The following is a 24,933-nucleotide window of genomic DNA, read 5'->3' on the forward strand; positions in this document are numbered from 1 at the left end:
TTGATTTTAACTTTTTACTATTTTTCCCTGATTTGACCTTACTTGTTGATGCACTCTGTCCCTTCCTGTCACACTCTGCATTATCTTTACATGAAACGCTACACTGCACTATGGCCTTGACTTTTCTCTTTAGGTTTATAAATTTTCCTTTACCTGAACCCTCCCCCCCTTTTTAGTTTAAAGCCTTATCTACAAGCCTAGTTATTCGATTCATCATGACACTGGTCCCAGCCTGGTTTAAATGGAGCCCATCCCAATGGAGCAGCTCCTTCTTTCCCCAGTACTGGTGCCAGTGCCCCATAAATCGAAACCCCCGTCTCCCACACCACTCTTTGAGCCAAGCATTTAACTCTCTGATCTATTTGATCCTATGCCAATTTGTGCGTGGCTCAGGTGGTAATCCAGAAATTATTACCTTTGAGGTTCTGCTTATTAATTTAGATCCTAGCTCCTCAAACTCCCTCAGCAGAACCTCATTCCTAGTTCTACCTATGTCATTGGTTCCTATGTGGACCACGATAACTGGATCCTCCCCCTCATGCTTCAAGTTATTTTCCAGCCACGAGGAGATATCCTTAACCCTGGCTCCAGGCAGGCATCACAGCCTTTGGGATGCTCGGTCGCAGCTGCAGAGAACAGTATCTATCCCCCTGACTATATTATCCCCTACCACTACCACATTTCTTTTTACTACCCCCACTTGAATGGCCTCCTGTACCAAGGTGTTGTTTACATCCGCTCCCACGTTCCTGGTTAATTCTCTAAGTGGCTGCACTATGGTTTGAATTCCAAGATAAAGCATCCACAACAGTTGGTGAGGCCTAACAGATGCTGTACCTCTGTGGTGATCCGCCATGCTCCTTTAGGTCAGCTGATGCACCTTTTCCTGATGTGAAATAGCTGAAGAATTCTAGAGTCTTCCTGCAGTGTTCACATTTGTTTGTGTTTGGCGTCAGATTGTTTTCACTTGGTCTCCAGAGCAGTGGCTGTGCTGAATTATGCCCAATACTGAGCGTCCATCGCTGATATTGGGTGCTCCAGGTATTCCACATATTGTGTGCCCGATGGAAGATTTCAGGAGCTCATCACATACCAAAAGGTGTCAGCCTTGGCTCAGTGGTAGCACTTTCGTCTCTGGGTCCAAAGGTTGAGGGTTCAAGACCCGAGGGCATAATCTAGGCTGCCACTCCGGTGCAGTGCTGTGGGAATGCTGCATTGTCAGGGGTGCCGTCTTTCAGATGAGGCGTTAAATTGAGGCCCCATCTGCCCGCTCAGGTGGATGTAAACAATCCCATTCAAAGAACAGCTGGGGTGTTCTCCTGGTATCCCAGCTGGTCTTTATCCCTCAACCAACGTCACTGAAACAGATTATCTGGGCAATTATGTCATTGCTGTTTGTGGGACCTTGCCGTGGGCAAATTGGCTGCTGCATTTTCCTACATTACAACAGCGACTACACTTCAAAAGTAATTAATTGGCTGTAAAGATTATGAAAGGTGCTGTGGAAATGCGAGTTTTTCTTTTCTTTCAAAAAATTCTAAAAAAGGAGAGGCCATGCAGATTTTCAGTTATTACTGCCATGAAATCATGAAACTGGGGAAAAGAGTGTAGTTTATAAACCTTTCAAGTTGAAAAAGGGTGGTGAATGGAAACATTGGGGGCTGGTCTTGGAACTCCTGTTACTTCCAATTTTCTCTATATATTCATTTGTATGAGGTTAGTGAAAGTAAGATCCTCAGCTTGGGGATGATATTAGCACTGGAGGCAGGGAACACCATAAGGAACGGAGCTGAGAGATTCAGAATCATTGGATTTCAAAGGACACGGGGCCAGTAGATAGCAAATAAAAGACTTGTGTTTATATAGTGCATTTCATGACCTCAGGATGTCCCAAAGCGCTTTACATCGCCAGTGCAGGATCAGATCCACTAGACTATCGTACCCAATCATTATAAAATGAATCAATAAAAACGGAACCAGATAAATTGTGCACATTGGCAACATTAGAGAATATAATTTAAAAATGAGGCAGAACTATTTCACACAAATGATAATAGACATCAAATAGCTTTACGAGGAAGGGCATTGCAGCAGACAGTATAGATGGATTGAACAATTTGTGTTTCTGGATAGAGCAGGTACACGGGTTTGATTTATTAAAAAGGGACAGCTTTTATGTTTCTACGAGTCCGTGAGATTGTAAACGGTTCGGCTAAAGGAGTAGGCTTGATGGGCTGAATGGCCTTTTCTGGTTTCAAGCTTTCTCACCGTTTGAATATCAGTCACTATTCATCGTCCCTCTTCCTCTCCGTATTTTCAGGGACTGCTTCAACTGGGAGTACTTTTTGTTCAAGGTACTGCACTTTTGGGAGAGGCAACGTACCCTGCTATTTATAATGGAGTCTCTCTAAAGTGGAAGGGGTGCTTCCCATTGGGGATATGATGGGATGGCCTGGCCTGGCCTGGCCTGGCAGGGATGGGAACCCAACCTCAGGGTCTCCAACTTAAACCCATATCTTAAAAATTCTATTGGTTTTGTAAATTCTATGCATATACATGAATATTTTCTATATATTATATACATTACTGTTCTCTATAAAGTGGGGAGAGGCAGCACTTGGTACCAGAACGTTCTTTAAATGAAGAAACAGCAAAACCTCAACCTGATCACGTGACGTGGCAGTCAGTCCGGTCCCTCCGCCGCGAAACGTCATATCCGCTCGCTGAAGCGGAAGTGGCTGTTGTTGGGTGTCAGGCAGCGGCGGAGACAGCCCCGAGTCCTGCAGGCGGGGTCCTCGCTGTCGCGCTGGTGATTGTAACGGTCGGAGCGGCGCGAGCGAGGTTACGCGAGCCGCAGGCTTCGGGCCTGTCCGAGCGGAGAGCGGCCTCCGTCCCCCCCCCCCACCCCACCGGGCCTGACAGAGGGGAGAGCGGCCCCCGGCCCCCCCCCCCCCCACCGGGCCTGACAGAGGGGAGAGCGGCCTCCGTCCCCCCCCCCCCACCGGGCCTGACAGAGGGGAGAGCGGCCTCCGCCCCCCCCCCCCCACCGGGCCTGACAGAGGGGAGAGCGGCCTCCGGCCCCCCCCCCCCCCACCGGGCCTGACAGAGGGGAGAGCGGCCTCCGTCCCCCCCCCCCCCCCCCACCGGGCCTGTTCGAACGGCCCCAGGCCCCAGGCCCCAGATCTCCCCCCGCCCCTCACCCACCCAAAGACCTGTCCGGGCGGAGAGCGGCCCCGCAACGTCTGTCCCCCACCCCCGGGCCTCTCCGCGTAGGGGAGAGACAACCTTCGGCGGCTGTCCCTGTCCCCGAGCCCCGTCGCTCGGGGATGGTCTCCCGCTGATATGGGCGGCAGCAGCTCCAAAGGCCGCATCTTCTGGCCCTTCGGATCGGGCGCAGTCAGCGACTCGGCCAACGGCGACTCCGAGCAGAGCCTGGCCCGCTACAGAACCAACCGGCTGGGGGCCACTCCCTTCGTGTTCACCCGCAGGAGGTAAGAGACTGGGGACCGGGAGGGGGAATAGGAAAGGGGGCATCGGGAGAAGGGGGTGGAGAGCGGGGGGGGGGGAATTCAGGAGAGTTATGGGGGATGAGGGGGGGGGGTCAGTCAGGAGAGTTATGGGGGATGAGGGGGGGGGGGTCGGTCAGGAGAGTTATGGGGGATGAGGGGGGGGGGTCGGTCAGGAGAGTTATGGGGGATGAGGGGGGGGGGTCGGTCAGGAGAGTTATGGGGGATGAGGGGGGGGGGTCGGTCAGGAGAGTTATGGGGGATGAGGGGGGGGTCGGTCAGGAGAGTTATGGGTATGAGGGGGGGGGTCGGTCAGGAGAGTTATGGGTATGAGGGGGGGGGTCGGTCAGGAGAGTTATGGGGGATGAGGGGGGGGGGGTCGGTCAGGAGAGTTATGGGGGATGAGGGGGGGGTCGGTCAGGAGAGTTATGGGGGATGAGGGGGGGGGGTCGGTCAGGAGAGTTATGGGGGATGAGGGGGGGGTCGGTCAGGAGAGTTATGGGGGAGGGGGGGGGGTCGGTCAGGAGAGTTATGGGTATGAGGGGGGGGGTCGGTCAGGAGAGTTATGGGTATGAGGGGGGGGGTCGGTCAGGAGAGTTATGGGGGATGAGGGGGGGGGGGTCGGTCAGGAGAGTTATGGGGGATGAGGGGGGGGTCGGTCAGGAGAGTTATGGGGGATGAGGGGGGGGTCGGTCAGGAGAGTTATGGGGGATGAGGGGGGGGGGGTCGGTCAGGAGAGTTATGGGGGATGAGGGGGGGGGTCGGTCAGGAGAGTTATGGGGGATGAGGGGGGGGGTCGGTCAGGAGAGTTATGGGGGATGAGGGGGGGGGTCGGTCAGGAGAGTTATGGGGGATGAGGGGGGGTCGGTCAGGAGAGTTATGGGGGATGAGGGGGGGGGGGTCGGTCAGGAGAGTTATGGGGGATGAGGGGGGGGGGGGGGTCGGTCAGGAGAGTTATGGGGGATGAGGGGGGGGGGGGGGTCGGTCAGGAGAGTTATGGGGGATGAGGGGGGGGGGGGTCGGTCAGGAGAGTTATGGGGGATGAGGGGGGGGGGGGGGGGTCGGTCAGGAGAGTTATGGGGGATGAGGGGGGGGTCGGTCAGGAGAGTTATGGGGGATGAGGGGGGGGGGGTCGGTCAGGAGAGTTATGGGGGATGAGGGGGGGGGGGTCGGTCAGGAGAGTTATGGGGGATGAGGGGGGGGGGGGTCGGTCAGGAGAGTTATGGGGGATGAGGGGGGGGGGGGTCGGTCAGGAGAGTTATGGGGGATGAGGGGGGGGGGGGGTCGGTCAGGAGAGTTATGGGGGATGAGGGGGGGGGGGGGTCGGTCAGGAGAGTTATGGGGGATGAGGGGGGGGGGGGTCGGTCAGGAGAGTTATGGGGGATGAGGGGGGGGGGGTCGGTCAGGAGAGTTATGGGGGATGAGGGGGGGGGGGGTCGGTCAGGAGAGTTATGGGGGATGAGGGGGGGGGGGGTCGGTCAGGAGAGTTATGGGGGATGAGGGGGGGGGGGGGGTCGGTCAGGAGAGTTATGGGGGATGAGGGGGGGGTCGGTCAGGAGAGTTATGGGGGATGAGGGGGGGGGGGGGGGTCGGTCAGGAGAGTTATGGGGGATGAGGGGGGGGTCGGTCAGGAGAGTTATGGGGGATGAGGGGGGGGGGTCGGTCAGGAGAGTTATGGGGGATGAGGGGGGGGGTCGGTCAGGAGAGTTATTGGGGATGAGGGGGGGGGTCGGTCAGGAGAGTTATGGGGGATGAGGGGGGGTCGGTCAGGAGAGTTATGGGGGATGAGGGGGGGGGGGTCGGTCAGGAGAGTTATGGGGGATGAGGGGGGGGGGGGGTCGGTCAGGAGAGTTATGGGGGATGAGGGGGGGGGGTCGGTCAGGAGAGTTATGGGGGATGAGGGGGGGGGGGGTCGGTCAGGAGAGTTATGGGGGATGAGGGGGGGGGGTCGGTCAGGAGAGTTATGGGGGATGAGGGGGGGGGGGGTCGGTCAGGAGAGTTATGGGGGATGAGGGGGGGGGGGTCGATCAGGAGAGTTATGGGGGATGAGGGGGGGGGTCGGTCAGGAGAGTTATGGGGGATGAGGGGGGGGGTCGGTCAGGAGAGTTATGGGGGAGGGGGAGGAGGTCGGTCAGGAGAGTTGGGGGGAGAACGGGGGGGAGGTCAGGAGAGTTGGGGGGAGAACGGGGGGGAGGTCAGGAGAGTTAGGGGGAGGTCGGTTGGGGGAGGTGAGGTCGGTCAGGAGAGTTGAGGGGGAGGGGGGGGGGGGAAGGTCGGTCAGGAGAGTTGGGGAAAGCGGGGGGGGGTCGGGCGGGGGAGAGCGAGGAGGAGGAGGTCGGGCGGGGGGGGAGGAGGAGGTCGGTCAGGAGAGTTGGGGAAAGCGGGGGGGGGGTCAGTCAGGAGAGTTGGGGGGGAGGAGGAGGAGGTTGGTCGGGGGAGAGTGGGGAGGAGGAGGAGGTCGGTCGGGGGAGAGCGGGGGGGAGGAGGAGGTCGGTCAGGAGAGTTTGGGGGGGGGGGAGGAGGAGGTCGGTCAGGAGAGTTGGGGGGGGGAGGAGGTCGGTCAGGAGAGTTTGGGGGGGGGGGAGGAGGAGGTCGGTCAGGAGAGTTGGGGGGGGGAGGAGGTCGGTCAGGAGAGTTGGGGGGGAGGGGGGGGGAGGAGGTCGGTCAGGAGAGTTGGGGGGGAGGGGGGGGAGGAGGTCGGTCAGGAGAGTTGGGGGGGGAGGAGGAGGAGGAGGAGGAGGTCGGTCAGGAGAGTTAGGGGGGAGAGCGGGGGGTGGGGGGGGAGAGATCAGGGCCCAGAAGTGCTGGGGGTTGTCAGGAACAGGATGGATGCAGGAAAGCTGGGGGTGGGGAGAGCAGAACAGGGTGTTAGGAGAGCACAAGGGGAAAAAGATTAGGAAATGTGGAATCACTGGGAAGGGAGTGGAGCAAAGTTTGAAGAATGAATAGGAAGGAAGAGGAGAGTGAAAGGAAGAGGGAATGGGAGACAGAATAGTGAGTATGAATGAGGGTGTAACGTTGGATGTGGGGTAACACAGCCAGTGGGGACAGAGCACCTCTGAGTTCCTTTGTCCTGATAGGTTGTTGTTTGCGTCGGCCGCCTTGGGTGGTATCGAAACTCAACACCTCACTACTTCATGCAGCCGTTAACCTTAGTCATTTCGATGATATTTAAACAGCCTTTTACATTGTCATAAGGAGTCCTCGGGGGAGCAGCGCTCAAACTGAGACTCCTTGCCTCACTCTCCTGTTTATCCTTCTTCTTGCTGCCTCTCTGATCAAATCCCATTGGAGACCCACTAAACCCCTAGTTAAAAGGGAGGGAATCCGGCTCTGCACATTTAGCTGTAAGTGGAGACCGACAGCAGTTCACAAGACCAATGAAATCTGTGACTGATGCCATTGGATTGTTTAGACTGCTGTCACTGCTACTCAATGTAAAGACACTTTCCCTTGATGGTTACCGTTGCCTGTAACTGCACAGTTCTCAGGTCGCACATCGAAATATTAAAGGAGATCCATTATACAGATAGTCAGTTCTGTGCTGTGAAAAAGGGCAAGAGAAGCCTTTGTTAGACCATGCAACCTGATTCATCGGCCTCCCCAGCTGTAGTAATGCTACCTCCCAGGGAGGCAAAAAGATTCTGGGAAAACTGGGCAAAATCCCTAACACCATCAAGGGAATAATGGTCACTGGATGTACCTGATGCCCCTGGATATTTTCCGTTGAACTGGCCCCGAAGGTCACTGACTTTATGCTTTACTTTATCTCTCATCGCGGTACAAGTGTGCAGATACACAGGATTGGTTCCGTGTTTTGTTTAAAAGTATGTTTACTGAGATTGCCAAGTTTATCATTGCAACTCTCTGCAGCTCTTTCAATAGCGCGATGGGATAATTTACCATCAGGCAGACAGGGCACTGTTAACATCTTATCTGAAATAAAGCACCTCTTCTGGAGTTTCACATGACAGTTTTATAGTTTTGCTGTTTAAAACTACAAAACAAAATCACTAGCAATCGTTGCATCAACACCTCTATACATGTGCCTAGCTGCACAAAAAGGCCTCCGAGGGCCTTTGATTTGGAGCAGTGGCTCCAACTAAGGAAAATGGGAAAAGAGTGGTGCATGTCGGTTGTTTCAGCATCTCTCCCTCTGGGACTTGCTGACAAGGTACTTCAAAACTGCACATAGTATCAAGTTATTGTGTTCATTCCCTATTTCACATACTGTGTTGTACATTTGTGGTAGAAGGATTTGTAGTACTTGCAAATAAGTCATGAATGCCATCTGTAAAATGTTCCATTACATTTGGAGTCCCTTCCTAAAATAAGTGAAATTTTTGGGTAACTTGACAAGTATCATGGAACTTAAGGAACGGACATTTATGTAGCGCCTCCCGTGACCTCATTGTCCCAAACCACTTCTCAGCCAATGAATTACTTCTGAAGTGTAGTCACTGTTATATACACAAACAGCAATCAGATAAATGACAAGTTAATTTGTTTTGGTGATTAGTTGAGCGATAAATATTGGCCAGGACACCAGGAGCACTCCTTGCTCCTTTTCAAATAGTGCCAGAATCTTTTACGACTACCTGAACAGGCAGGTATGGCCTCTGTTTAATGTCTCATTGAGAGATGGCACCTCCGACAGTGCAGCACTCCCTAAGTACTGTACTGAAGTGTCAGCCTAGCTATGTGCTCTAGACTCTGTAGAGGGGTTTGATTCCACAACCTTTTGACTCAAAGACAACAGTGTTACTGCAGAGCCAAGGCTGACGCCTGTAGTGGAGCTTGGACCCATGACCTGACTCGGAGGTGAAAGCACTAGCACTAGCCCACTTGACAGTTAAAGGGAAAACAAAGTCTTGGGGGAGTGCTTTTGGTGAGTCTTTTTGTTTCGAACACCACTTTTTTTAAGCATCTGAATTTTAGTGCTTCCATGGAGACCCTAGAGTAGGTACTTGTTCCTCTCCATGCCGCACAGTGACGTCAATTAAAGGACTGTTCCGGTGTTGCTCCATCATGAGTAGTTGGGTGGTGGTAGGTAGGGGAGACTTCAGTCGCGTGAGAGTTGCCTTTGGACCACCTGACCCTGAGAAATCAGACTAGCTGGGAATTTACAGCCGTAGAAATGTTTGCTCAGGCTGGTTGGCTGTTATAAGTTCACTCCCCAATTATTTGCAGTAGAATTCCTCTACTGCATTCACTAATGTAAATAGACTAGCCCACTCATGGATTGATGTTTTTTGAACACAGTCACACCAGACTTGCTTTCCCCTGGAATGCTACTTCAAATAGCCTTGGTGTTTACTAACAGTTCTGGCTGTGATAGAAATGCTCATAAATCTTAACCAGAATTACAAGATGTTATCAACAAATCACTAGGTTATTGATGCTGCTGGTATGATTCTGGTACTATACTGTGCATATTTGATCTGGGGCTGTGGTAGCAGCAGAACCCTTATTTTTAGACACAAAAATTAGTAGCTTTGAAGTTTTAGTCTTGTAACAAATGCGTATAGTGTGAGGCTTGAATGTAGAATTTTTCAAACTGTCCTCACAAGCACTGATCAAAAATAGTTCAGTATCTTTTATATTTCTCTCCTAAAGATGCTGACTCATGTTGGAGTATGGTTTTACTATGATCTGATCTTCAGCAAAGTGGCCCGCCCTTGTATGTGAGCCAAGAAAGTGATTGTCAGCAGGGTATTCGCCTTTGGAGGGGAAACACAGCTGGACTTTGATCCTGCTCTGTCAACATCCCTGTGTATCCATTTCCAAGGCAGAGATCACAAACAGAAACCCTAGCTGATTTATCCCCTCCCATGTCAATTGGCACAGAAGCCAATTGTGGTGCCCTTTTGCTACCTTATCTAAGATCAGCTAAGTGGCATAGAGCAGGGATTGAACCCGTTGATCCAAATGGCTGAAAACCCAGGCAGCAGTTCACCCATCTGGGGTGCTGTATTCCGAATCTGAAGAGAAATATATCGGTAGGCCAAGACAGTACTCTAATGAGCGAGATCTAATTATTTAGAAATTTTTCCAACTTGAATTTAATCAACTTTGAGATTTGCCATTTTACTTTTGTTTAAACGCCATTTAAAAATGGTTTTTCTCTATCTCTTTTAGCTCCCACGCACACTACACCATTCCATGCCCAATAAATTAGGCAGGTGATTTGCTTCATACCTATGCCAAGCCATGCTAATCCCATAATTGAGCCAGTTATCAACAGTGTGCGTGGTTAACCAATTATCTGATCTCTCCCCTTCCCATCCACCTGCTCTGCCCCTGTACGCATCCATAGAGAAATACTTAATGTCCCTTGGCCCCTGTGCTTGATGACTTCAAGACTGAGAAACTGCCATGGGGAATCATGAGCATCAAACCACATCATGCTTTTCCATGGTGCAGCATGCTGGTTATCCACGCTGCCAATACTCTGTTTTTATATAACGCAGCTGGCATAGTTGAAAGAGGGGAGTGTTTCTGTGCACATAATTTGAGATTTTTTGTTTTCATTACATGTTTTAAAAAAAACTCCTGTGGAAAAGTACTTCCTTTAAACAAGAGACTGAAAAAAACCAAGAATGGTTATCTGGTGCTGGTTTAGACAGACAATGGTTGTATTAGAAAATAAGCTGCCCAAATACTGCTGCTTTTGATGTTGCGCCTGTTAAAGATTACACAATTGTTTTACTGCAGCAGTTTATTCTTGTATAATCTGTTTGTTTGCATAGAACACTGCTTGCTTAGTTAACAATGGGAATTTCTCCTTTACTATACTTGGAAATAGAGACTGCATCTTTAATCAACCTGTTGTCTTTCATTCCCTGGCAAATAGAGTCCATTATTACTAATTTAATACAGTTTCAGCAATCAGATTTAAATCCAAATTTAAGTTTCATGTAGAGGTTCAAAACTGGAAAATAGAACTGCAACTGCAGGTATGATATTGAATAGAAAGGTGAGAGAGCGACAGATATTCTTTGAATTTCTTTTTGCAGATTTTCTTGAAAGAGCAGACCCCGCTGAGGTGGGGTTCCGCTCGCATTAGCAGCCCTCCAGTACATTGCCCAAATGGCCATTCTAAATATATGTACCTAGATAATATCTGAACAGGCTATTTGACGATGGAGGGCAGCTGAACCTGATCCCTATCTCGTCCAATATCCACATTTTCCAGCAATGCTCTCAGGATAGAGATCAGGAGTGGCCAACCTGGCTCTTAGTTCCCTAGAATGGTGTTTGGAGTAGTTATGACCAAGCTGAAATCGGCTAACTCAGCAAGATTTGGAATTGAAACTGTAAGCTTCTGGTCTGTATTAACGCTACCTTTACGCACTAAATCATCAATGCAGCAGACTTTTTTAATGAAATATTGTACATCTTCCCAATTATGTCTCCTTTCAGCTTTTTGTAGGTTTCAGAAGATATTGACCCTATGATACTTGCACCATAAGCAGTGGTCTCAAACTTAAGGGTCTCCATTGTGACTGTTTTGTACCCAGCCGCATGTTAAGCAGATAGGCCTGATTGTCCTCAGTAAAGTTGACAGTACAGTTCTCATTTTTTTAGACAGAGGTAGGGAATGTTGTGCTAAATGTTTTTGAGCATAATCTGGCCAGGGACCTAAAGTGAAGGTACACTTGACTGCCAGGGAGATTGATGCCCTGTCTGTTTCTTTTCTAAAGCTAAGAGCTGCCATTTCCTAGAATGCAGTTGCAGACGGTATAAGTGGCATTGTCTGCTGTGGTTTTTTTTATTCGTTCATGGGATGTGGGCGTCGCTAATGAGGCCAGCATTTATTGCCCATCCCTAATTGCCCTTGAGAAGGTGGTGGTGAGCCGCTTTCTTGAACCGCTGCAGTCCGTGTGGTGAAGGTTCTCCCGCAGTGCTGTTAGGAAGGGAGTTTGAGGATTTTGACCCAGTGACGATGAAGGAACGGCGATATATTTCCAAGTCGGGATGGTGTGTGACTTGGAGGAGAACGTGCAGGTGGTGGTGTTCCCATTGGCCTGCTGCCCTTGTCCTTCTAGGTGGTAGAGGTCGCGAGTTTGGGTGGTGCTGTCGAAGAAGCCTTGGCAAGTTGCTGCAGTGCATCCTGTAGATGGTACACACTGCAGCCACTGTGTGCCGGTGGTGAAGGGAGTGAATGTTTAGGGTGGTGGATGGGGTGCCAATCAAGCGGGCTGCTTTGTCCTGGATGGTGTCAAGCTTCTTGAGCGTTGTTGGAGCTGCATTCATCCAGGCAAGTGGATAGTATTCTGTCACACTCCTGACATGTGCCTTGTAGATGGTGGAAAGGCTTTGGGGAGTCAGGAGATGAGTCACTTGCTGCAGAATACCCAGCCTCTGACCTGCTCTTGTAGCCACAGTATTTATGTGGCTGGTCCAGTTAAGCTTCTGGTCAATGGTGACCCCCAGGATGTTGATGGTGGGGGATTCGGCGATGGTAATGCCGTTGAATGTCAAGGGGAGGTGGTTAGACACTCTCTTGTTGGAGATGGTCATTGCCTGGCACGAATGTTACTTGCCACTTATGAGCCCAAGCCTGGATGTTGTCGGGGTCTTGCTGCATGCGGGCACGGACTGCTTCATTATTTGAAGGATTGCGAATGGAACTGAACACTGCAATCATCAGCAAACATCCCCATTTCTGACCTTATGATGGAGGGAAGGTCATTGATGAAGCAGCTAAAGATGGTTGGGCCTAGGACAATGCCCTGGGGCTGAGATGATTGACCTCCAACAACTTCCTTTGTGCTAGGTATGACTCCAGCCACTGGAGAGTTTTCCCCCTGATTCCCATTGACTTCAATTTTATTAGGGCTCCTTGGTGCCACAGTCGGTCAAATGCTGCCTTGATATCAAGGGCAGTCACTCACCTCACCTCTGGAATTCAGCTCTTTTGTCCATGTTTGGACCAAGGCTGTAATGAGGTCTGGAGCCGAGTGGTCCTGGTGGAACCCAAACTGAGCATCGGTGAGCAGGTTATTGGTGAGTAAGTGGCGCTTGATAGCACTCTCGACGACACCTTCCATCACTTTACTGATGATTGAGAGGACACTGATGGGGCGGTAATTGGCCGGATTGGATTTGTCCTGCTTTTTGTGGACAGGACCTACCTGGGCAATTTTCCACATTGTCGGGTAGATGCCAGTGGTGTAGCTGTACTGGAACAGCTTGGCTAGAGGTGCAGCTAGTTCTGGAGCATTTCTGCTGTGGTGCAGGTTTTCCCACTTGTACCATTGTTAATTATTTACAGAATCAGTTTTGGATGGAAGCTTAAAGTTAACAGGGAACTTTGGGTTTAGGTATAAGAAATGGTAGGGAACTTTAGATGAAATTGATTCCAACTTATAGGAGATCCTATGTTGAGATGTATTCCAAATGTCTTTAAAAAAAATCCCTAATGTTTCCTGTCTGAAGTCTTGTAACCTGAGAGTTCCAGGTATTTCATTCACTTTTAATCAAAAATGACCTCCACACATCCTTGCACAATCTCCATGCAGCAGGAATAAGAGCATTGGAGCGTCAGTTATTTATGTTGATTATTCGTGCTCTGTAGCACATTGCCACCACTCTTAGCTTTGCCAGAATAGTGATCTATTTTTCTCATTGTTTTTATTTTAAATTGGATTAGTGTGGGCAAATATAACCGTGCATATTGATGTATGAAATGCATTGATTGCTGGAAAAGTGAAACATTGTTTTATTTTATTTGATGTCGGCAGCACTGGAAAGGGCACATTTAATGGCCATTGTTAGTTGTCCTGAGATGGTGGTGGAGAGCTACCTCCTTAGCGATTGCTTTACAAAGTGGCTTGCCTGCCCACTTCAGGGGCAATAACATAGTGCGGGACAGGATCACGTGTAGGCCAGACGTGATAGGAGTGGCAGGTCCTCTCCCCTGAAGGACATTAATGAACCAGTTGAGTTTTTATGGCAGCTTTAATGGTCTTTTTTTTCCGGTGCTAACCTATAATTGTTAAATCTCAACATCTGAGTTGTTAGTCCAGTACCATAACTACTGTCCCTGTGCCTTGGCAGTATCTACCTAATCTGAGGTTATCAAAGTATCAAGTTCTGAGTTACATCATAATTGCATTAGAATATATATTGAAACAGGTTATTTTAATCCTTTATAATTTGCTGAGTACATTTGGAATATTATGTGTAATCACCTTCAATGTGACATTCTGTGTTGATGGAGAGAAGAGCAACATAAAGAAGGAGGGAGCTCTTAGGTTATGAGAAGAGTGTGACTGAATTGAACTCGTGCTGAAAGGCATGGATAATGTAGATGTTAGGGCATTTAATGTGACTTGTCTTCGACCCCTGCCACAAAGTCCGTTCCCTAGCCACCGATTCCATTCCCGGCCACTATCTCAGGCTGTGAACCAGACTACTCACAACCTCGGTGTCCTCTTTCACCCTGAGCTGAGCTTCTGACCCCATATTCTTTCCATCACAAAGACCATCTACTTGCACCTCCATAATATTGCCCTTCTCCAGTCCTGCCTCAGCTTGTCTGCTGCTGAAACCCTCATCTGTGCCTTTGTTACCCCCAGACTTGACAATCCCAATGCTCTTCCAGCTGGGCTTCCACTTTCCACCTTCCATAAACTTAAGCTCATCCAAAACTCTGCTGCCCGTAGCCTAACTCTCACCAAGTCACGTTCACCCGTCACCCCTGTACTCGCTGACTTATATTGGCTCTCAGTCCACCAACTCCTCACATTTAAAATTCTCATCCCTGTGTTAAATCCTTCCATGGCCTCACCCCTCCCTATCTCTGTAACCTCCTCCAGCCCTTCAACCCTCAGAGAGCTCTGTGTTCTCCAACTCCGGCCTCGTGTGCATCCCCCACTTCCTTCACCCCACCATTGGCGGCTGTGTCATCAGCCGTTTACACCCTAAGCTCTGGATTTCCCTCTTGACAACTCTTTGCCTCTCCATCTCTCCTTAAAACCTACCTCTTTCACCATACTTTTGGTCACCTGTCCTAAGGTCTCCTTTGGCTCTGTGTCAGTTCTTATCTGATTACACTCTTGTAAAGTGCCATGGGATGTTTTACTATGTTAAAGACGCTATATAAATGCAAGTTGTTGTTGACTGCAAAACGATAATGCAAGTACAAAACTGGTAAATCTCAAATGAGGTTAGATGAAAAGTATTTTGAATTTTGTTTCCTGCTGAGTAGTAGATGAATGAATAGTCTCCCAATAAGTCAATTAATGGTACCTGTTAAGAGGGATTAATATCTAAAAATGGGTTAAAGCTTATGATTATAGACATAGATGAACGGGTACTTAATTAACCAATACAGCTGAAGTTTTGATGGGATTGTATCATCTGTGAATGCAAAAGGTTGAGGCACATTGTAGATTATTACGTTAAATTGATCTGGAGTCTATGATGGGCAAATTGTGCATGACTGAAAAGCATTTTCATGCTACATCCTTTTGTTAACATTTTCAAAACTTAATTTAACAAAGTTGTCAATTTTCACTGCTCCCAAAGTGTGATATCAACTTTTATAGGTGACTTGCATGCTAGGTGTTGCAAATTCGGGTCTGCCGCAGGTATCTACTCGAGTTCAGTTGTCAGTTGTTTCCTTAAGTGGTCTGGTTGCCTGTTTATTTTTTTTTACGGAAGTTGACTGCCACTGCTGTATAGCTGCTAGTCTAGTACCAGGGCCCATGAGTGTAACAGTGATCTGGACCCAATCCCCACATCTTAAGCACATGTGCTCCTTTAATCTCTACGAAGGCAGAATGAGTTAAGGCTAAATGAGGCATCATTTAGTTCAGTTCGTAAACTGCTTTATTCCATGGTAGCCAAAACATGCAGCGCACTGAGTATGCTGAAAGTCACTTGGTACAGTTCCACATACTGTTACAAAAATGCACACATCTATACTTGGCCAGTTACAGATACGTAGAGAGAGTGGAGAAGCTGGGATTGTTCTTGGAGCAGAGATGGTTTTGGGGAGATTTAATAGAGGCATTCAAAAACATGAAGGGTTTTGATTGAGTAAATAAGGAGAAACTGTTTTCACTGGCAGAAGGATCTGGTAACCAGAGAACACAGATTTAAGGTAATTTGTAAAAAGAGCCAGAGGTAAGATGAGAATTTTTTTTATGCATGCGGTTATGATCTGGAATGCATTGCCTGAAAGGGTGATGGAAGCAGATTCAATAGTAACTTTCAAAAGGGAATTGGATAAATACTTAAAGGTGAGAAAATTGCAGGCCTGTAGGGAAAGACCAGGGGAGTGGGACTAATTGGATAGCTCTTTCAGAGAGCTGCCATGGGCATGATGGGCCGAATGGCCACCTGTGCTGTAAGATTCTATGATTTGGGGGATTGCTTAACATGGAAAGATAGATGTGCTCTGCCATCTTCTGCCTTGCTCCTGCTTTCCTACTTTTTCACTTCACCTGCTGCCTTAGCTGAGTGACTTCTGATGTCTGTTAATTCTTAAAAAGTCTCTCTTTAAAGATCGGCCACAATTAAAGAAGTTTGTCAACACCACTTGGCCTCCTCCCGAGACCCTCACCATCACAGAAGCCAGTCTTCAGCCAATTCGATTCACCCCACATGATATCAAGAAATGGCTGAGTGCACTGGATACAGCAAAGGGTATGGGCCCCGACAGCAACACGGCAGTAGTGTTGAAGATTTGTGCTCCAGAATTAGCCACGCCCCCTCTAGCCAAACTGTTCCAATACAGCTACAACACTGGCATCTACCCGACAATGTGGAAAATTGCCCAGGTGTGTCCTGTCCACAAAAAGCAGGACAAATCCAATCCGGCCAACTACAGCCCTTTCAGCCTACTCTCAATCATCAGCAAAGTGATGGAAGGTGTCGTCGACAGTGCTATCAAGCGGCACTTACTCACCAATAACCTGCTCAAAGTGCTCAGTTTGGGTTCCACCAGGACCGCTCGGCTCCAGACCTCGTTACAAGCCTTGGTCCAGACATGGACAAAAGAGCTGAATTCCAAAGGTGAGGCAAGAGTGACTGCCCTTGACATCAAGGCAGCATTTGACCGAGTGTGGCAACAAGGAGCTCTAGTAAAATTGAAGTCAGTGGGAATCGGGGAAAACTCTCCAATGGCTGGAGTCATACCTAGCACAAAGGAAGATGGTAGTGGTTGTTGGAAGCCAATCATCTCAACCCCAGGACATTACTGCAGGAATTCCTCAGGGCAGTGTCCTAGGCCCAACCATCTTCAGCTGCTTCATCAATGACTTTTCCTCCATCATAAGGTCAGAAATGGGGATGTTCGCTGATGATTGCAGTGTTCAGCTCCATTTGCAACCCCTCAAATAATGAAGCAGTCCGTGGCTGCATGCAGTAAGACCTGGACAACATCCAGGATTGGACTGATAAGTGGCAAGTAATATTCGCACCAGACAAGTGCCAGGCAATGAGCATCTCCAACAAGAAAGAGTCCAGCCACCTCCCCTTGATATTCAACGGCATTACGATCGCCGAATCCCCCACCATCAACATCCTTTGACCAGAAACTAAACTGGACCATCCGCAAAAATACTGTGGCTGCAGGAGCAGGTCAGAGGCTGCGTATTGTGCAGTGAGTGACTCACCTCCTGACTACCATCTACAAGGCACAAGTCAGGAGTGTGATAGAATACTCTCCACTTGCCTGTATGAGTGCAGCTCCAACAACACTTAAGCTCAACACCATCCAGGCCAAAGCAGCCCGCTTGATTGGCACCCCATCCACCGCCCTGAACTTTCACTCCCTCCACCACTGGCGCACCGTGGCTGCAGTATGTACCATCTACAGGATGCACTGCAGCAACTCACCATGGCTTCTTCGACAGCACATCCCAAACTCCACGCCCTGTACTGCCTAGAAGGACAAGGGCAGCAGGCGCATGGGAACAACCCCACCTGCACGTTCCCCTCCAAGTCACATACCATCCTGACTTGGAAATATATCGTCGTTACCTCACTGTCGTTGGGTCAAAATCCTGGAACTCCCTACCTAACAGCACTGTGGGATTACCTTCACACGAACTGCAGCAGTTTAAGAAGGCGGCTCACCACCACCTTCTCAAAGGCAATTAGGGATGGGCAATATATGTTGGCCTTGCCAGCAACGCCCACATCCCATGAATAAATTTTTTTTAAAAGCAAGGTGCTAGATGTATCCTGAATGACCAGATGTTGCTAATAGTTGGGCTATTGTTTAGGATGTGTGCAAAACAACTGCCCATCCTGCATTTAAATTGCCTCCTGTCTGCCTATGGACGGCCAACCCATTTGGAGATGTCTGGGTAAACTCCCTACCAGGCAACCTTCTGCCCAAAGTACATTAAAATCACTTGTGTCGAAGTCACTGTTATAACAATTTTGAACCCTGACACTAGGCAACATTTGCAACTTTTTAAAATGAATTCATGGGATGTGGGCGTCGCTGGCAAGGCCAGCATTTATTGCCCATCGCTAATTGCCCTCGAGAAGGTGGTGGTGAGCGGCTGCCTTGAACCGCTGCAGTCCGTGTGGTGAATGTACTCCCACAGTGCTGTTAGGTAGGGAGTTCCAGGATTTTGACCCAGCGACGATGAAGTAACTTGGACTCCAGCGTTTGAAATTGGGTCATTGTGACCGAGGTGTCAAATATGAAGTGCACCTCAGTAATGAGATTTGTTTACTTGCATGTGTATTTCAGTTAATTATCCAGTCACTTCGTGCTAAGTGACTTGTAGCTCATCTATATTTGTGCTGCAGAGACTAACTTAAATTTGTTGTACAGCTATAGGAGCAGTGCATATTAACTCAGTTTGGTCAGATTTCAGAACAACCCCTCTTTCATCTAAACACCTGTCTCACGTTTGACGTCAAATAGATAATCTAATACATCCTGAGGCGTGAACCAACTTAAGTACAACACGACCTAAAGTCAGTGAAATCCTGGGGAATCTGACTATATATTAGGTTTTTAACATCTGTTTGTTACAACATCTTTGAGTATTTTTATTTAAGAAATGTTCTTTTCCCTAATTTTCCTTCCAGTTTTCTTCCCTCCTGAAGGTGCTAACTCTTGATGGGCGCGGTTCAATGAGTGCTGGCAGCCATCGCCAAAGTGGCCATTCTTCATGTGTGAGCCTAGACAGTGAGTGTTCCAGGCTATTCAACCGTGGAGGGTATCACAGGCAAGCCTGATCCTGTCCTCATCTGGTATCCAGTACATGCACTCGTCAGTATAAGTAACTGGATAGCAGTTGGGAGCAGAAATCTGGCTGATTTTTTTTCCCCCAAAATCAGTTAACTCAACACAGACTAGGAGTCTAATCTGGGACATTCTGGTTGGCGTGAATACTACAGTGAATCGTACCATTACTCATCAGGCCCCTGGGATTGCCTTTTTAATTATGATGAAAAGAAATTCCAAACAGTTCAGTCGTTGGAATTTGGTGTCACTTAGCAAAGTATGGAAATGCAAAACTTGAAACTAAGTATATTAAAATCTAGATTTTGTAACCTTATTTCTGAAAATATTCCATATGACAAAAGTTCAGTCAGTAAACCAACCTGCGTAACATGAATGCATAGATGATTTGGTTACAAAGATCTATTACATTTGTAATTCAAAGAACCTAGCAAACGCATCACCATTCTTCTTTTATAATTGAGCTGACATCCCTGTAAGGCCACCAGGAGAGCTGGTAATATTCCCAGGGGATCAGGACTTCAATTAGCTTGGGCATTCAGCCCATGAACTATAGCACACCTATAGTAGTACTTTAGAAATGATCACCAAACCTTGTATCAAGATCAGTACCTCTTAGTTTTTTTTTCTGATTGCACACTTTCCAAAGCAAACATACCGAACCCATTCTGGAGGGAGTTTTCTGTTTTCATAGTAGCAGTAGTATGTTTCTGTTTGCTACACATAATTACTCAAGAGGCTTGCCATGCTTAGATGCAAAGGCACTTTCATAGGCCTTTCATAGTGGGCCCAACAAACAAAATGTAATAATAGCAGCATTTTTTTTTTATTTAAAAGGGAGATCATCTGTGAATACAGAAAGGGAGAGTTTTGGATTTTCAGCTGTAGGTCATTTAACAAATGTTCATTTAATAGCATGTAGCTACAGAGCGAGACTACATATTTGTTCACAGCTTAGCTAAGATTTTTTTTTTTGCCCTTGCAGCTCGATGTACTATGATGAAGATGGTGATTTGGCTCATGAATTCTACGAAGAAACGTTTGTCACAAAGAATGGAAGGAAAAAAGCAAAACTGAAAAGAATTCATAAAAATTTAATACCTCAGGTGAGAGACAGACAGGCGCTGCACTTTTAAAAATTTGGATGCCCTTTTATTTTCTTAGGGCAGAGGAGGACTGGCTTACCTCCAGTCGAATAAAGAATGGATGCATTTATATTTTCTATGTTGAAATGCCTCAAACCCGTTCACCTAACCGAGTGCGCTGACTGCTGTTATGTAGCTAAGTACGGTGACCATTCTGTGCAAGTAGTATTCCACAATAATTGGACTACAGCATTCCTTCAGTATGGCAGTGGAATGTCCACCTAGATTATGTGCTGCCTTCCTGCTGTGATACTTAAACCCATAACTTCCTGACCCACAAGAGAGTGGTACCAACTGAGCTAAACTAACACTAATCTTTCCAAAACAAATCTTTTCAACTTGTTCCATTTGAGAGGGTGAGGGAGACAAAAGGCTGTTGTCTATTTCCACACCTTCAGCACTCTGTTTTCTAGTTAATGTAGCGAGTGATACCCAGTCATTGTCTTCCATCTTCAGTAGAAATAACCTGTTAGTGAACTGTCCAATCTTGACAGTTTCGCATTTGGGGCACTAAAATTGGCCTCGGAGACTGACTCTTTTCAGTTTTTCAAATTTGATAGTCCTTCTCAAACTTCTGAGGTCCTGTTAAATTGGAACTTAAGCTCTCCCGTAGAATGCACTGCCCTGTATTGTACTGGGCCATACAGACCAGTGAGTTTCTCCAGTTTGATCCCTAATACATGCTACGTTAGCTGTTCTACTAACCTGTTGTGGTAGTCGGGGCTCTACAATTAGTCACACTACCCCTGGAGGTGGAAAAATCGGCCGAGGTTGCCAGTTCTACCAGAAGGATGTGAAGGCCATGGGGAAGCTGCAGAAGGGATTCACTAAGATCGTAGCAGGGATGAGAGATTGAGGAGAGACTGTTAAGAGGAGATCTGTAAAGGTGCTCACGATTGAGGGGGTTTCAAACAGGCGAATAGGGAGAAACTCCGCTGCCTGGTGAATCGGAAACTAGAACAAAGGGAGGGCCAAGAAATTCTTTTTACACAAAAGGTAGTTAGGATGTGGATTGCCATATCAGAAACAGTGGTAGAGACAGAATCCATTTTTTAATATATTTTTAAAGGGAAGTGGATAACCATTTGAAAAATAAAAATTTAAAAGGGCATAAGGAATGGAGAAGGGAACGAGACTAAGTAGACAGTTCCTTCAGTCAGCTGGCACAGTTGTGATGGGGTGAACGGCTGGGGTTTCCTTTGCTGTAAAATTCTGATTCCTGCCTACTATCCAATGATCCTTGCTATTGTGAGTGAATGTTGTGAGATTGGGCATGGCAGTGAAGTCCTTCTTCTACCTCCAGTGGTCAAATAGACCACTAAACTCCTACCTGGGCCGTATGAAGAATGGCCATTTGAGTGAGGTACCTGAACGCTACTGGACCATGGAATTGTACCAGGCAAGATTCATTGACTTCTTGGGAAGACAAGGAGAGAGAAAGTGAAATAGAACTTTGCAAATGCCAGGTCTTTCTTTCTGGACAAAGTGCCGTGCCATTTTGATATGTTCCTTGTGGAGCAGACAAGTTATTGTGGTGCTCCACGTGGAAGTTTTCATCCTTGAGTCTACACCAACCACGTGGTTCTAATTCCTCAGTATCTATCTTACGATTCTGAAGCTAGATGAAAGAAATAAGCTTCGAGTCTGCAGTAGCTGCCGGCAAAGTCGTGATGTCTGCATGCCAGTCCCAACCAGTAACATACATTCTTCCTCTCATGCTCCCTCTGAGTTGCATGTGATGACTGGGATATAATTCCATTTGTGGTGATAGTACTACTTCCCAGTGTCCATTTGTTATGTGTAAGGCTAGACAGTGAGTTCTGGCAGGGAAATTCACCATGGGCCCTTCATCTATCCTATTCTCGTGCACCTTAAACAGGAGTCACTGGCTGTTGGTCAGAAGTGAGAGCACTGACCAATAATCTTATGACACACAACCACTGCCAAGCTAACTTGATAAAGACCAGTGGTTGGACTGAGGACTGCAATCAAAACTTGAAATACTGGAAATCCACCAGTTTCTGAAAGAAAGGGGAGATTAATTACATCGAATTACTTAGAATGTACAGCACAGAAACAGGCCATTCAGCCCATCAGGTTCATGCCTGTGTTTATGCTCCACACGAGCCTCCTCCCTACTTCGTCTAACCCTATCAACATATCCTTCTATTCCTTTCTCCCTCATGTTTTTATCTAGCTTCCCCTTAAATGCTATGCTAGTCGCCTCAACTACTCCTTGTGGTAATGAGTTCCACATTCTAACCACTCTGGGTAAAGAAGTTTCTCCTTAATTCCCTATTGGATTTATTAGTGACTATCTTATATTATGGCCCCTAGTTCTGGTCTCCCCTGCAAGTGGAAACATCTTCTCTAAAATTATGAAAGGGTTTGAAAGGGTAGATGTAAAGATCTCTATTAGGTCACCTCTCATTTCTCTTCTAGAGAAAAGAGCCCCAGCCTGCTCAATCTTTCCTGATACGCATAACCTCTGTTCTGGTATCATCCTAGTAAATCTGTTTTGCACTTGCTCCAGTGCTTCTATATCCTTGTAATAATATGGAGACCAGAACTGTTCACAATACTCCAAGTGTGGTCTAACCATGGTTCTATACAAGTTTAACATAACTTTTCTGCTTTTCAATTCTATCCCTCTAAAAATGAACCCCAGTGCTTGGTTTGCTTTTTTTTAATGGCCTTATTAACCTGCGTCGCTACTTTGTGATTTGTGTATCTGTACCCCCAATCCCTCTGCTCCTCTGCCCCATTCAGACTGTTATTATCCAAGCAGTATGTGGCACTCTTATTCTTCCTACCAAAATGTGATACCTCACACCTATATTAAAATTCATTTGCCAATTACACGCCCATTCTGCAAGTTTATTCATGTGTTCCTGTATTTTGTTTCAGTCCTTCTCGGTATTAATTATACCCCCCCCCCCCCCATTTGGTGTCATCTGCAAATTTTGAAATTGTACTTCTGATTTCCGAGTCCAAATTGTTTATGTAAATAGTGAACAACAGTGGTCCCAGCACAGATCCTTGTGGAACACTACTTCCCTTTTGCCAGTCTGAGTAACTACCTTTAACCCTACTCTCTGTTTTCTGTTTTGTAGCCAGCTTGCTATCCATTCTGCTACTTGTCCCCTGACTCCACATGCCCTGACCTTAGTCATGATTCTACTATGTGGTACCTTTATTGAAGGCCTTTTGAAAGTTCAAATATATTACACCTACTCATTAATGTCTTGGGTAGACACCTAGTCATGACTGTTTGGAGTCTTTTTAATGGATATTTTGAATCATCCAAAAAAAACTTCAATGAACTTCTACATTGCATACTTCTTGTTAAAATATTTTTCAGATTTTTAACTAAAAGTGAAAATGGTGATAATGTGGAAAGGGCTAGTTTGCACTACATCTTAAAGGGAAACATTCCTCAACAACTGAAGCTTGTTTCTCTTCCCTCTCCCAGTTTCCATAATAGCAATCGAAGTACGCCAATGTTGGTCTGATGATCAATTACAGGAACAGTTTTCTTTGTTCTTGATCTGGTGTAATAAAAGGGGCAGTGGCAGCACGGATACAAAATTGGCTAAGTGACAGGACGCAGAAAATACTGGTGAATGGTTGTTTTCGGGACTGGAGAGAGGTTTACGGTGTTGTTCCCCAGGGGTCGGTACCACTGCTTTTCTTGATGTATATCAATGACTTGGACTTGGGTGTACAGGGCACAATTTCAAAATTTGCAGATAACACAACTTGGAAGGGTAGTAAACAGTGAGGAGGATAGTAATAGACTTCAAGAAGACGTAGACAGGCTTGTGGAATGGACGGACACATGGCAGATGAAATTTAATGCAGAGAAAAGCGAAGTGATACATTTTGGTAGGAAGAACTAGGCGAGGCAATATAAACTAAATAGTACAATTCTAAAAGGGGTACAGGAACAGAGGGATCTGGGGGTATATGTGCACAAGTCATTGAAGGCGGCAGGGCAGGTTGAAAAAGCGGTTAAGAAAGCATACGGAATCCTGGGCTTTATAAATAGAGGCATAGAGTACAAATGCAAGGAAGTTATGATGAACATTTATAATAATCACTGGCTCAGCCACAACTGGAGTATTGTGTCCAGTTCTAGGCACCGCACTTCAGGAAAGATGTGAAGGCCTTAGAGATGGTGCAGAAGAGATTTACTAGAATGGTTCCAGGGATGAAGGTCTTCAGTTACGTGGATAGACTGGAGAAGCTGGGGGTTGTTCTTAGAGCAGAGAAGGTTGAAAGGAGATTTGATAGAGGTATCCAAAATCATGAGGGGTTTAGACAGAGTAGATAGAAACTGTTCCCATTGATGGAATGGTCAAGAACCAGAGGACATAGATTTAAGGTGATTGGCAAAAGAACCAAAGGTGACATGAGAAACTTTTTTACACAGCGAGTGGTTATGATCTGGAATACACTGCCAAAAGGGCTGGTGGAGGCAGATTCAATTGTGGCCTTCAAAAGGGAATTGGATAAGTACTTGAAGGGAAAAAATTTGCAGGGCTACAGGGAAAGGGCGGGGGAGTGGGACTAGTTGGATTGCTCTTGCAGAGAGCCAGCATAGGCTCAACGGGCCGAATGGCCGCCCTCCGTGCTGTAACCATTCCATCATTCTATAGTGCAACGTCATAAATGGTTTCACTGTTCTTCCCCACCCCCCCCCCCCCCCCCCATGCCAGTATTATCAGAATTTCTGTAAACGTTTTGCACTATATGCATTTGAAGTGCTCAAGCCACCCAACAGTGCAATTGTGGAACTTATCTTTCCAAATATGGGCTGTGTGGCGAATCATACAGCACAGAAGGAGGCCGTTGTGCCTCTGCCAGCTCTTCGAAAGCTATCCAATTAAGAAGACAGTTTGAGCTCCATAATGCCAAGTGTAGATGATTACAGGTGGTAGTGGTCAGAGCAATTTGGAATCTTCATTTCAGAACATCACAGGACATGCATTGGTACAACACTAAATACAGTAGAATTGGTAGCAATGTGTTGAATAGTCCATAAACATACTGGATGCTCTTT

The 24,933-nt window shown here is 47.3% G+C and overlaps 1 protein-coding gene and 1 long non-coding RNA gene across 5 annotated transcripts in view; one reads left to right on the top strand and one right to left on the bottom strand.

Moving 5' to 3' along the window:
• Positions 1-2,698, bottom strand: part of LOC137334289 (uncharacterized) — a 49,503-nt gene extending 46,805 nt beyond the window's left edge. The window contains exon 1 of the long non-coding RNA XR_010966124.1: positions 2,664-2,698. This is a non-coding gene — a long non-coding RNA (uncharacterized lncRNA). The remainder of the gene's footprint in view (positions 1-2,663) is intronic.
• Positions 2,699-2,727: 29 nt separating this feature from the next.
• The window catches only part of LOC137334288 (tumor suppressor candidate 2-like), a 52,926-nt gene continuing 30,720 nt past the window's right edge, over positions 2,728-24,933 (top strand). Inside the window, exons 1-3 of one of the 4 annotated variants that reach the window (XM_067998960.1) lie at positions 3,405-3,491; positions 18,570-18,669; positions 19,712-19,832. In XM_067998960.1, the coding sequence (XP_067855061.1) occupies positions 18,653-18,669; positions 19,712-19,832 (138 nt within the window). In that variant the 5' untranslated portion in view covers positions 3,405-3,491; positions 18,570-18,652. Of the gene's footprint in view, positions 3,492-6,321; positions 7,334-18,569; positions 18,670-19,711; positions 19,833-24,933 lie in introns of those variants that run through there. The other 3 variants (XM_067998961.1, XM_067998959.1, XM_067998962.1) reach the window with 3 other exon arrangements.

Source organism: Heptranchias perlo, chromosome 17, assembly GCF_035084215.1.
Source record: "Heptranchias perlo isolate sHepPer1 chromosome 17, sHepPer1.hap1, whole genome shotgun sequence".
In the NCBI taxonomy this organism is placed as follows: Eukaryota; Metazoa; Chordata; class Chondrichthyes; order Hexanchiformes; family Hexanchidae; genus Heptranchias; species Heptranchias perlo.